A 14,683-nucleotide genomic window follows, 5' to 3' on the forward strand; every position below is an offset into this window, starting at 1 on the left:
GCGACTTGAACTGGAGTCACACTTAAGTCATGCATATCTTTATAGTTTTTAAAACCAAATGTAGATCAATATACACATTTCTGCAGTATCAATTCTGTTATATATCTTTACTTAAAATCTCCCCAGCACCCTCCAAATAAAAGCATTAATACTGGCATTCACAAATAAAACAGCCATTTTCAATTTACCGTTACTCTAATATAAACTGCGCTCCCGTCATCAAACACTAATACCGATGACAATTCAAGGTTTGATCCACTGAACCTTGTGACACACGATGTGGATAAAGGCCAATCCACCTCATTGAATGAGCTGTTCTAGCATATGCATTAAAGACAAATAGGTAGTAAATTAACAAGTGAATGTGCGTGAACCCTGGTCAGAAATGACATGGAAATTGTCTGATGCGGGCGGACACTGCCATTTAAAAATATCTGTTGACAATCCCTGGCATTAATCACGCTGGGTTTACATCGAGTTTTAGCACAATGATACAACATTGCACAGTTTTGCTTTTTCCTCCTGTTTTCTCTCTCCACCCCCGTTGCCACCTCGTATTGGACTGGAAGGGTGGAGCCGGTACCTTCACAAAAGCTGTAGGTTCCTACTGACAAACTTTGGAAGAAAGAGGAAAGGACAGAAAGAGAGAAACCGAACAGAAGAAGTTGTGCAGGTCGGGGGTATTCCTGTTATTTCAGCCCAGGTTAAATACATGAATACTACTGTGTATATTGTTCAAACTATTTTTGTGTTACAGTATTTTGGTTGTCATTTTCTTTATAATGGCTTTCCTTAAAGATGGTTCTTTTGTAAGCAATACAGGTAAACTGAATGGCAGCTCATGACTATGTTACGACCTAACCACAGTCCAGAAGAGACATGCATGCTAATGGCCATAGCATTAGATTCAAATATATATGAAAAGAATAGAAATGGAAAACAAGTTTCCCCTGCACTTCCATGTCACCCAGATCAAAGTCTGAGATCTTTCCAGTTCATGCTGTCTGCCTGCCATTCTAAAAAATAGTCCCAGACTGTTTAAATGCTGCACAATTGTAAGTTCACTCTGACGCCACAAATGAGGCGAAAGACTGTAATTAAAGCACATAATGGCGACCCAGGTGCACTGTGGTGTGTTCTAGCCATAGAACATTAAAGGAGTTGCCCTGCTATGTTTATAATACTGTATATATGAAAAGAAAATAAATGTTAATGTATGTCTTTTTTCTCTAATCATCAAACTGAAGTGAAGTGTTTTAAGCCCAGGGAAAGGTACTACTTACCCACACTACAAAGACAGCAATAATTACACTAGCTAGGAGAACTTTAGTTCATGCGTGCAGCATTTCTGTAAGATACTGATGCATTAAGCAGAAACTGATGGCGTACGGTTGTGGAGAGATGAAGTATGCTGCTGATCTAAGGTCTTAGCTAGTGTACCTGTCCTTTGCCTCATGGAATAATGGTTTCCCAAAGATCATGATTCTTGCTTCATAATATGATGTGAGAGATGCATTTCTGATGGATGGATAATACTAAGCAAAGCAAATGTATATTGATATTCATTTACTTTTAAACTGAGCACATTTAATTATTTCGTAGGAGAGAGACAGCATAAAAATACTTCAAGGAAGAGAATGAGTGCAATCTTGTACTGGAGCAGTTTTAAACCCTCTTTAAGATGCCAGTGTCCTTCATTGCCTACACTTGAGAGATGGGGTAGACCTGCTTCAGACAGGCAAAAGTCATTTTCTCAAGTTCTCACCCTTTTGAAATGCCAGAACTCAACAGCTTCTATGGATCTTCCAGCACTATATATCTAGACATAATGATTTAAGAAGATGAAATATTGGACCTTTACTATTTCTGGGAAATTAACTATAAGCACATTTAAAGCTGCTTGGTGAACCAACTGTAATCCTTAATTTGGTCTCTCATGCTATTTGCAGTCTTCTATCGTTCTGCTCCTTGGGTGAATTTTCAGACTCCAAACGAACAGGATTACCAGGTTTAATTTAAATCTAACTGTAATGATGGCCATACAGCACAAATTACACTGCCTAAACCAGAACCGCTAAACTCATAAAGTATATCACCCTTTTTCCCCCTGCAGCCTTTCACTCCACATTTCAAAATAAAAGTCCGCTTCAATTAATGACAACTCACATTACATAATAGAGGAGGACTCCTTATAGCCCCTACCACCACAGGATGCCCTAACAGTGTGGTTTTGTTAAATCTCCGTGAGTTCTAATTGGTTTAGTTTACATGCAACATTGAATTATATAATAATTATACTCCTGTTCTGTGAAGGCACCATCACACAACTTACCCTCACAGTGGTACGGCTGTCAAATGTAAAGGACTTAATCTGTCCATTCTCTAGGAACACCTTCAGCACATTAGGAATGAGTAGCAAAGAGTCGTCCTTCAGCATGGTCTGAGAGTGGATGGAAGATTGGGATGGGAGAGGGAGAAAGAGACAAAATGAGAAACAGACAAGCAGAACGAAAACAAGGAGTAGAAAAAGGAAAGTATGAGGTAGTAGCTTACAAAGGTCAGTATTATAAATTCAATAATTGCAAAGAAAAGGTACAGATTAGAATGACCATAGCAGCTGTTTTTGGAGGGAGAGCTCAGGAATTAGCAGACAAGCAGATTTTTAGGTTTTCTACACATCTTTCAAAGTACAAGAAATAACTTAGAGCACGCAGCTCTCCTGGGGCTCTACAGCAAACTTATGAGAAATGTGGGGTACAATCAGTGTTGGGGAAGTTACTTACAAAGCAATCCATTAGAGACAAAGATGGAAAGTTCAGGTCCAGAAAGTACAAATCCAGACCAAGGTTTTATTTCAACCAACCAGCTGAGTACTCTGTGACCGTGACTCTTCATACTCAATTGGATGGTTGAAACAAAACCTTGATCTGGATTCATATCTTCTGAACCTGAACTTTCTACTTCTGTCTGTAATGGGTTACTTTGTGATTAACTTCCCCAACAGTGGGTATAATGAATTAGTACTGTTATGGTGATTTCATAAAAACGTTAAAAGACAATCTGTATTACTTGGTGTGCTCTTTTGAATCACCTGGATTGGCAAAGACTTTATTAATGGCTTTTAGACTTTTATTCCAGTGTTTCTAAACTTGTTCATTAAAAGAATCAGCAGTGGCCTATGTGAATTACAGAATGTGGTAAACTATTTGTGAATGGGATTCATATTAATTTCCTAACTTTTCCACACTGGCCATCATAGAGCATCCTTTTCGAAAGGAGACTGACATTTCCACAACCCGCAGGTACCTCAATAATCTATCAGGACTCTTACAGCTTGTGGGAGTTTTATTTACACGAAAATGGTGTTAGGGTATAAGGAACAATGATTGGTTATCTTTCTGAACCAATTAGATTGTTGAGGAGGTGGGTCCAAGACATCTGATCGGTTGGTCCTACCTCACCTAGTTGCTTGGATCCACCTCCTCTACATCTGATTGGTTATCTCTCTGAACCAATCATTTCTTCTTCTGCCCTCAGAACATTTTTGTATAGGGAAAACTCTTATAGGAAATCTTACAGGGGTCAGTCCAGAAACTGTCTCTACTTTCACAGGCTCAGACCTGACCCCTCCAAGCTCTGTGATTCAAAGTATCATCGCAGTTCTCCACTTTTTCTTCTGAGCAGAATTTTTTGTGATTATAGTTAGTTAGTATAAATAGTGTGTGTGAGAGGTGAGTACGGGACTGCGGGAGAATGACAGAGCTGCAGATGGCCATTCAGCCTAAATGAGAAATCAAACAGGCCTATTTATTTCAGACTGCAGGTCAATTCATTCGGCCTTGTGCACGACAGGAAGCAAGCGGAGTCTGATATGATCAAATTAACCAATGCGGAAGCCAGATGGTGCTCCTCATATTTTTCCCTGCCTGTTGTTACTTGTTGCTCATGCAAGACTTGGTGCAAAGTTGAGCAGGCACGATATAATCAATCCCCAACAACTCCTGGTGATCACACAAGACATAACAGTGAGTGCTTAACTGTACTTTGGAGTGCCATGGATGGATTTTGAATGAGAGCCCCCGTTAAGTTTATGGCCTCTTTTAGCAGACAACAAAAAAATAAGATACCAAAAAAGGCTCCTTTTGCCTAAGATCATTAGATCAAACAACATCTGAGGTGGCTCTTTTCCTTTGTCTTAGCTTCATGGCAAATATTAAGGCATATATTCTCCATGTGGAGAAAGAAAGATCAATGCAAGGCATTTAATTAATACGAGTGCTAACAATGCACGGCACTGACATACCGTAGAGATCTAAAGTGTCATAAGTTATGCAAGTGCCCAGTTGTCAATACTTGACTCTGGCTTCTTGTAGAGTGGTATTCAGGGAGAAAGTCCTTCAAAGCCCAACATGGGTATTTTCAAAGCATTTTCTTCTTGTGTGACCTGCAAAATGTGTTCACTCTTTTTTTGAAAGTCATAAAAACGTCGAAGGTGGAACATGGTAGAGTAGGATCAAGTAAAGAAAATCGACGTGGAATTGCACTTGGATGGTTAGAGGTATGATGACGGTTCCTAGAGCTGATATGAATTGTATAGGTTAAAAATTATGACAAGAGTAGCTTAAGGAAGGCTGATGTAGTTAAGTGAATAGTGGTATTGGGAGCCGGGAGGATGCAGAGCATGGCAGGGATAATGAAGGGTCACATGCAAGGGCTGTGAGCGTGTTGATCTGGCGGTAGGACATACTGAGTCTGGATCGCTGATTGAGACTTGCTCAGAGAAACGCACTTTTGGTGGGTTTGTCCGGAGACGCGCTTTCTTGGCTGCGCTAATAAAGGCAGACTTGGGTGACTGAGAACAGGATAGCAGGAGGAAAGCAGGTTGATTAACACTCAGGAGCAACATAAATCACCTCCATAAAGTTAATGAAGAATACTTGTCTCTCGCCACAGGAAAACTGATCAGTTAAAGGTATATACATTTATTCGACTGGGCCGTTTTATTTTATCACATAAAGCATGAGGTTTAGTTTGAAGGTTAATGCAATTTGAATGGCAATATTAAAGTTTCATTACGTACTTGATTCCACAAGACTGTATGACTATGTGGGGAGGATGAAGAAAATTATACATAACTCCAAATTTATGTTTGCGTGGGAACAATTGAATTTCTCCAAACACATAAGGTATATTTTTTCAGGCTGAAGTGGCTTGACGTTTTGAGAAGGATTATACTGTTCTCACCTGTTGTGGCTGCAGTACAGTAAGAACAATAGATTCCTTGCAGCTCCTATGGACAGGAGTGAAAGCTTGAATGAGCCTGATTTTATGCTATCACAGGGTCAAATGTAATCTCTTGTGAGTTGAGGGTATCTGAGCTGGCCGAGTCCTGCTTAATAATGATGCTTCAGGAAATTACTTTATCGATCAATTGCTACTGGACTGTACGCTGTTCACCGAGTGCGTCATAATCATTCACACAAAGGTGACACAGGAAGTGGCCCAGGGCAGAAGCTGATGCCTTTCCGAAACAGAAATTGTTACAAAGGCTTAGGGCTTTACCCTATCTGTGCAACTGATTGAACATTTTTACCAACCTTTTATTCCCGTGTGTTTCTGTATTTAAACTGTTGTACCATGAAATTAGTTGAGAAGTAAAAATGAATAGTTGCATGCCTAGTTTTTTTATTTGACTTTTCGGTAACAATTTACTAAGGCCACGCTTTTAGTAATTTATAAACACATTCATAATGCATTATAATGCATTTAAAAAGCATTGGCTATAAATACAAAAAGGCATTAACACATTATAGCCATGTTTATTATGCTTTATGACTGCCTTATGAAGCTCACATCTATAATTTCATTTCAGATACCTTTATAATGCAGTACAAAGCATTGATAATGCTTATACTGACCAATTTAATGCATCATAAAGGTATCTACAGTGCATTACAAATGAGAGCTTCATAGAGCATTCATAATGCACAATAGACCTGGCTATGATGTGTTATGAATGTTGCTAAATATTTATGGCCGTGTTCATAAGGCTTTATGAAAGCATTATTATTCGTTATGAATGTGTTTTCCCTTACATTGCAATTGCAGAGCACATTATCATGAATGACTGAAGTGTATAAGCCGATGCACAGCTTACAGTTCACAGCAAAAAGCCTTGCTCCCACCTCCCATCCCCAGTACAGTAAAAGGATGTTACCTTACAAGGTCTATGACTCTCTCCCTTGGCACGTCACTCACTGGCTCGTTGTTGATAGTCAGAATCTGGTCTCCTGGCAATAGCTTGCCCTCAGAGGGACCGTCTTGGACGCCAAAGGAACGGAAAGTCACAGCGCGGGAGACACCGAGAGAGAGATACATGACGACTTACACAGCGCTAAGGTCTGGAATGGAAGGGCTCGAAGGAGTTGCATAGCACAGCGAATTGAGGGCTGTGCCGTTGGCACGCAGGTGGACGGGTACAACAGATGGGCAGAGCGGGCACAGAGGAGAGAACGGTGAAGAATGCTGAGGCCATGGGAGCAACATCGCAACAGGAGCGTGAGCGCAAGGCTGCGTGTGAGACCTCTGGGTGCCCTACCGGCTGAGACTGAACGGATGATGACAGGCCTCTCGCTACCGGCGATGAAGCCAAATCCGTGGCTGGGGTGGCGCAGAATGCAGACCTGTCGAGCTGATCCAGGGGTCAGGCTACCACTGTCCATCCCATTGTAGCTCTCCTCTAACATCGCAGGGCTGGGTCACACACAGACGAAGGTGCAGATGCCTTAATAACTGAATGCTACTCCAGCAGCATCTCGTCCTCTTTTATTAATCAAAAGCCACACAGCTAGGGTGACTGCCTAATCCATGTCAAGGGGACACTATGAACTACTTCACGTTTTACAAACTACTTTATAATGGAAAGGCTCGTGTGCTTGGCTAATTAGCTCGGGTCTTCACATGCTTTTACTGTTTGTTTCCTTGATTGAAAGACTCATCCAGCTGTTTCACATTAACGTTAGTGACACATGCATGATTGTAGGAGACTGGCCAATCAGCACACAGCAAGAAGTCAGCACTAAAATGAAATCTAGGTCTTTTTAACTGAAGTGGTAGTTTACAAACCTGGTGCTAGTTCATAGTGTCCTGCCAACATGGATTAGGTGGCCACCATACACACAGCTGTGCTGGGATCCTCTGAGTTCGATCAGAAGCTGAGTTGATCAGTTTGAGTATCTGATACTAAGAGTAGGAGGTGCAAAACTGGCCTAAATTTACTGGGTGCCAACCAGAGCCCAGTAGTTCAATTAGCTAGGACTATAAATGACTATTTTACTTGTGTCTTAACAAGAATCCCTCATGATATCAGATAGGTGACGAAACAATGACAATCATAGACAAGGGAAACATCATAAGTGAATCGACACACCTTCCACAAGTGTCTGTGTGTCCATCTTGGACCTGGGCCATCCCCTGAGAGGAGAGACGAGGATGGAGTGTGGTCTGACGGCAAGGTGCTCTTCCTGTCCTATACTCATTCACCTGGAACCAGAACAAGTATGGTATTACACAAGGAACATTTGTAGATGTCACACATTTACAGGCACAGTGCAAAACACACAAGAATCCCTCTAAACAAGGCCTGGGCAATTATTTTCTGTGGAGGCTTAAAACAGTGCTTCACCATATTGGCAGGGAGCATTTATTATGGTTATGTTTGTGTCCCATGAAAGCTGCAATAGCAAACTTGTTAGATTTCTTTTCTTTTTTTTGGGGGGGGGAGACTCATTTTTGTGTGTCAGTATAGAAACAGCAATAGTATTTGCGATTATTCATGGGGCTTGAACATAAAACTTTACCCGTTTTGTAATTTTATATCAATGATTGTGTGGGCCAGTAAAAATAGCTTAGCAGGCCAAATATGGCCCATGGACTGGCTTTCTGATTTTTTTTAGCCCTGACTGAAATTTTTTGTTTATTTTAAGATAACAGGTACATTAAGAAAACAGCAAGGTATTACTATAACTGCGCCTTCATAATATATTCATAATGCATTGATAGAACATTCATAAGCCGCTTGTAAGTATACCGCAACATCATAAAATATCTTAACAGCTTTAATATACATTAATGGCAAACATTATATGATGATAACAAGCATTATAATCGTACAACACGAACATAGTGTGGTTAGCTGGCCTGATCCTGTTCCTTCAGTGAGGATGAATAGAAGCTACAGGAGGACTGCGGGTGGAAAGACATGGTTTCTTAGTGAGCAGGAACCCTGGGATTGTTAAAAATATATCTGTCAGAAAGCACATGAATCTACTGCTGACTCTAATGGCTGCTTTGATGAAGGACCGGGCGAACAGAACAATAACATACAGTGAGCTACGCAGCACTCTAATGCTGTGGCATGTTCTCATTTTCCTATCAGTGAGTGTGCCTGTCTGTGTGGGTGTAGGAGAGAGATGGAGCGAGGGGTTGGGGGTGAAAGGCTGAGGGAAGGAAAGACAGCGAAGGAGAGGAAATTTGCATAGTGCAAATATCTAACTGCGTTGGGTCATGTCTAAGTGCGCCGAGAAAGGATGTGACTGCACAAGCGTGTCTCCACACCAAAACTGTGCAGATATGGAATTCTGAGCAGAAGTGGTTGAAGCAGAGGTCTAACGCTTATATTATGTAATGCAGGGAAAAAAAACGTATCAGCGAGTCAGAACTCCCCTAATAAATGTCTGACTCAAAATAAATGATCCAAAATCATAAAAGCAAATATTAGCTACTTACTTTGGTTGTATAGCTATAGCAATGTATCTACTGAGAAATCATCTTTGGATGAAATCCAGCACAGTTTCCCCACAGAAGTTATCAGACGGTTTCTTGGTGCAAAATATGTTTCATGCTTTGCTGGTTTCTGTTGATCAGAATGAATGGTGGAGATACAGAAATGTTGAAGGAGCCATGAAACAGGGAGATGCAGACATTTTCAAAGAACTTCCAGGCTTTACTTGGCAGCCAAATAACCTTTAATGAGAGCTTGCATCACTGTCATTAAAAAAATCTTTACGGCTAGCTAAATATATATTTAAACAGATTTTTGGTAGGGGTATCTCAGTTTGGTCATTTAACTTGCTATATAAGTATGTTTTAAATATCATTTTAGTAAAAGTGCTGACGGATGAACTAGCTAGATAAAATTTGAACGTAGTAGCTACCTGCTAATTGCTAATAAATCCTTTAATTCAAAGTCATACATTGCAGCCCTTATATGACTGGTAGTGACATTCCTTTGACAGGGTCTTTGCTGCTTATTAGTGAACATATTGAACAGCATCACTGCTATCTTTGGAAGTACATTTAATTAAGATACGTTATACCTAATGTTTGTAGGAAGCATCGTACATTCTCAGAAACAGACACCAAAAGCGATCAAATTCATTATAGATAATGCTAATTTTGGATTGGTAACATGTAATATACATGTGGACAATGCAATGCTTTTGACACAAATTCCAGTATTCCCAGTCTTCTCATAGCATATTCACACACAGCTGTGCGATGGCCGTCAAATGAATACTGACACCCAGTGACTCCAGGAAAAGTTTCCCTGAAAAGGGCTTGACGTCCGTGAACTAGCATGTCAGTTTAAAAGACTGGGGCAGTGACGGGGAGGATGAATATTTCATACCGCCACTCCCCATTATGGGATGTCACTGAAGAGCTGGACAGCCGCAGATGTCTGCAGTCTGCACACCCACGGAAGTCCCACCGCCCCCACAAATTAATGGGCCCCCCCATCCATCACTTGCCTGTGATGCCCAAATGGCACTATGCCCAGATATATGTTCTAATGGAAAATACTGAATAAACGTCAGTGATAAGGAGATCCTCAGTCTGTCTATAGGTCACCTAAAGAAACAGCAAGTGCTGCTATCCTATGCATTTACGCTGTTGTCTTTCTTCACTCGGAGTTTGTCTATCATCACCAACTTCCAGTAGGAATACAAAGACCTTTATGTCACCAAACCACTATAATCCATACATCTATCTATTTTCCATGGCCACTAGTCCTTTGCAGGGTCACGGTGGTCCGTGGCCTATCAGAGAAGCTACAGGCACAAAGCAGGGAACAACTCAGGGTGAGGTGCCAACCTATCCCAGCTGTTTAAAATCACCAGATTAATTGAACATTAAAAATGTATTTGATATGTGTCTTCATCATGTAAACTATAACATAAACACAAAACAAACAACACGTAAATGACAGGATGAAAACAGAGGGTAAGACCAACAAATAAAAGCGGTAGGGCAGGATAGGGTGCCCATCCATATTTAATTGAACACATCCAGGATGGGCCAACCTTTACAGTAAGAAAAGCTGGGGAATCTTTTGAAAATGTGTCCCCTAGGCATTTGTGGGCCTGAGTGTTGCCATGGCTACAGCAGCACTGACCATGTATGGAAAGGTCTAATCTCACAGCATACAAAGATAGCCGTGGGACTATGTCCATTAATACTGTCCGCAGTTGGGCGCCTGTACACTCGTGCCCACACACACGGGGTGGTTGCGTCATTTTATTTGGGTCGTCAAAGGGGTTCATTCCCCTGAAGGTTTGTCAGAATCCTCTCATGGAAAAACAGTGAACAAACAGCATATGAATGCTTTACGTGTTCCAGAAGCTTCCGCTGAACATAATCATCACACATTTAGTTCACGTGGAATTAAGAAGCCAATTTACTTTCGGGCACAAGTAAAACTTCTAGTCTACAAATAGATTACAGAATTAAGGGGACGATTAAAACTGAATTATACTGAATAATGAACCTTCCAAATAAATAACTTGATATGATTCATAAGACAACTGATGAAATATAAGTGAACTCCACTATAAATTCTGTATAATATTCATGTTAAACATGATACAAATTCTGTAGAAAAAAGACATAGTTAAGCAGATGGATTTATTGATGTAAAAAGTAGAAAAGGAGTGTGGTTTGGTAACACAGAAATCTTCTTAATTAGCAACTTAATAAATAGCAGGACTGATTTAGAATAGTGGACTCCTTGATCATTACTGAAACAGATCAATGACTACTTATCAATGTGAAACTTCATGGATCATGGAACGGCAGGAAGACAGATGTCAATTGGTTAAAAGAGAAAGATAGAGAGATGGTTTCCTTACTCAACAACTCATGAAGGTTGGTAAAGAGACTTAAGTCACTGCCTACTTGAATACCAGTGGGCAGAGGAACAGAATTTCTGATTACCCTGTGTGTAATGTGATCTGCGTTCTCTGTGGAATTGTGTTTAGCACAGCCTCCCCCTGACTGATTGAATTTTTGCATTAATGCTGGCTTCAACGACAAGTCTGTTGATGAGCTACTTTAGCTAGGAAATGTGTTAAGTTTATGTCACTACCCATTTCGGGTTGCCCTTAAAACAGGTTGCCAGATCTCACTAAGGGGGGTTCCTGGATACCCACTAATTAGCTATGAAAATGGTGCTCTGCCAGCCAGTTTAGCTGGTGCCGTACCCCTGAAAGATGCTGCCATTTTATGAAACCGCAAAGGATGCGCTGTGCTATGTAACATTTATACGCTTGCTGGGCACGATGTGGAGAGTTAGTTAAAAGGGAACAGATTGCCCATCTGGAATAAGGATCAAGGCGGCATTCTATCTGGCCACGGTCCCAGCCGTGTCTCTAGTTCTTACTGAAGTATGAAGACCAGCCGCTCTTTGCTCAAACACCGTGCAAATGGCTCACCTGCCAACACCATATGCCCACTATTTAACAAGTATAGATCATGTTCATTTTTTTGCTTGCTTTTAAAAATTTGTTGCCATGAACTTTTTCTCTTGCTTTCTCTCTGGTTGACTGCTGGCATGCTGACTCATAGGGTCAAGGTATGGCGGGGGGGGGGGGCAGCTACACAGAGTCCGGGATTTGCATGGCACGATGTCAGTGGGCCAACCCAATACCTGGTAAGAAAAGGAAGACTCGCAAGTTTCAGGATGGCAGTAGCACGTGCTAACATCTGACAACAGGACAGAAGAAGAGTCGCAACACTGTCTTCGGATCATTTCTGGCACAGCATAGTGTGTTTATCAGTGTTCAGAACCAAGATGATGCCCATCGCTAAACTGTGACAGTCATCTTTGAGAATTTCCTATATTTTCTGCAGTCACACTGCAGAGACTTTTTGCCTTATTACTTGATGGATATGACTTTGACCAAAGCGTCCAATGAAACAAATAGATCAAACATAAACCCGTCTTTGTGGACCCATCCACTTCTGTTTTAATGCGATTAATGATTCTAAATGCTATACTAGCCAAAGTCAAAATCTGACAGGGGGTATTTGCAGACTGATAATCGTCTGGCTGCCTGCCGTCTCACAGGGAACCCATCCACAGACACATATGGAAGAGCATCTCTGTGTACATGGGGTTTCCCTGTGAGAGGGCAGACAGCCAGATGATTATCAGTCACGTGGCCAGCCACAGTTAGTGGCTGGTGGAGCTAGAGTCAGTTTGAGGTGATTTGAGGAAGTCTGAAAATGCACTACTCCAACTCCACCTGTTTGAGAGGTCCATCATCAAAACAGACCTCAGGCTGCAGTCATTGCCTGCAGGAGTCTGTTTAGTGAAGTAGAAGACACCCCTGACTTTGGTATAGGAGCTCTACCAGTTTTTTCTGACACCTGCTTGATAGTCCTACTGTCCCCTATGTTATTCTGTTCACATTCTAGAATAGCATTTCCTTCAGGGTGGAGTACTCTCAGTGATTTTTAGACTGCTGAAAGTCAAAGGCAACCTGTTACTGCATAACTGTGAGATCTGGGAGCACCATAATCAAAGGTGTACTGCCCTTAGTCTGGAAGGTTCTTGTTCCTCTGTTTTGGCTCCTCCAGTTAGTTATCCTGGGACAAGGCGTAAACCAAACTACATGACAAAGTAGGGAATTCTCTTTAAAGGCGTGACACAGGAACAGCATGGGAAAACATTACCCAGGCTGCACTGTGGAGTTAGACAAGTTCCCCCAGTACTTATACATCCACACTAAACAATCCGAAGAAAGGTACATACTGTCTTTGCTGGGTAATGCCTCCGAAGAAGAACGAGTGATTGGTGAATGCTTTTAGAAACCCTGCACTCCAGGCTTGAAAGAATATGTCTCCTTTTGTATGCGCAGGTGTGTTTAGTAGTAAATGGTTCAGCAAGCGAATAGCAGATGGTTTGAGATATAAAGTAAATATTAAGTTAACCTCAAACAAGAAGCTGGCATTCTCCCATATAAAAACAACACACACCAGTACAAGATAAACTCTATGAGCCAATTCTAATCTGATTTAAAACAACATTTTTGAACTGCAGTCCATAGTGTGGGTTTCATCTCTAGACTTTTTGTGTGTGTTGCTGGTAATATCCTAATAAAAAGGGATGATTGCGCTATTTTAATATACTAGAAAAACTGTTAGTATTTGGAGATCCTTTATGGAAAATATTATATATTCATGACCCAGGGGGATGAACATTATTCATTATAATTCATCATAAGCTAGATACTACAGTTGCCATTATAGAAGCCTTTGGATAGTTTTATGTTTAAGTCTTAAATTACATTTTATGTGATTATCGAGCAATCATTTTGATTAAATCATTACTTTTGTTAAACCATCCATCCATCTATCCATCCATTTTCTGTTGCCTATCTGGGGTTGGGTCATGGGCACAGAAGTGTAAGCAGGTAAACTAATGAAATATTTAAAATATACATGAGGTTAGAATGAATAATAAAAACATGGGCTCATAGAGTGAGTCCCCAGGACACAAAAGGAAATCTGGAATAGAGACCCCATTGATAATAGAGACCCCATTGATACATTCTATCCTGCTTCACTTGGCACATTTAGAACACATTTTGGAGAATTATTATCGTAAATGCCCTCACTGGCAATTCCAACAAAAATTCCAAAATAACCTAAATGGAAATGGAAACTGATAAAAAAAACCTTTGGTAGAAAGAATGCTGTAAAAAGATGCTCTGTTACATTGAACATACAGTACATTATAAAAAATAACAGTGAAATTTGAAAAGCTCCTTTTCTATCCATTCTGATCTTACCTTCAAGTGCAGTTTGAAGAAAGCGGATAAAGCAGTAACACAGTAGGTTAAATGGGCCTCTGAGATGGATAGATACCATAATCAATACTACAGGACATGAGCAGTGGTTAGCTAATGCAAAGATTCTGTGCTTCTGAATGTGTGACATAATGAAAACAAGTACACAGAATTAGTTGTGCTGCATCCCGAAACACAATACGCGAGTAGTGGTCAAAATGCAAATGCACAGCATGAGGGGATAATCCAAAGCGACAACAGAAAACGTGAATTTTAATTAACTCATAAAAGGAACACTGTGATTAGATAAAACACATTAACATTTTCAAAGAGCGGGCTGCCTGAATGGCCTTCAGCAACACTGAGACATTTGGTCTTTGTGTTTATGTCCATAAATCACAATTAAGGAATGATTGCTCCTTCCAGACACTGGCATATATGCTTGAGTTAGCATGATTATTATATGTATGGTAAAGTAATACAGACATCAGCTTTCAAAAACGCATAGAAATTTGGATAAAAATCTGTATTTCTAATAAAGCATTTTCGCAGTACAA

General features: G+C 40.6%; 1 protein-coding gene across 10 annotated transcripts in view; it reads right to left on the reverse strand.

The window, feature by feature from the left end:
* The window catches only part of frmpd3 (FERM and PDZ domain containing 3), a 112,057-nt gene that overhangs the window by 13,535 nt on the left and 83,839 nt on the right, over nt 1–14,683 (reverse strand). For 5 of the 10 annotated variants that reach the window (XM_049027472.1, XM_049027470.1, XM_049027471.1 and 2 more), the window contains 6 exons: nt 7,430–7,542; nt 6,599–6,753; nt 6,218–6,320; nt 5,245–5,290; nt 4,748–4,852; nt 2,333–2,440 (listed from right to left, as the gene is read on the reverse strand). In XM_049027472.1, the coding sequence (XP_048883429.1) occupies nt 2,333–2,440; nt 4,748–4,852; nt 5,245–5,290; nt 6,218–6,320; nt 6,599–6,753; nt 7,430–7,470 (558 nt within the window). In that variant the 5' untranslated portion in view covers nt 7,471–7,542. Of the gene's footprint in view, nt 1–2,332; nt 2,459–4,303; nt 4,445–4,747; nt 5,793–6,217; nt 6,321–6,598; nt 6,754–7,429; nt 7,543–14,683 lie in introns of those variants that run through there. The other 5 variants (XM_049027475.1, XM_049027473.1, XM_049027474.1 and 2 more) reach the window with 5 other exon arrangements.

This window comes from Brienomyrus brachyistius, chromosome 10 (assembly GCF_023856365.1).
Source record: "Brienomyrus brachyistius isolate T26 chromosome 10, BBRACH_0.4, whole genome shotgun sequence".
Lineage (NCBI taxonomy): Eukaryota > Metazoa > Chordata > Actinopteri > Osteoglossiformes > Mormyridae > Brienomyrus > Brienomyrus brachyistius.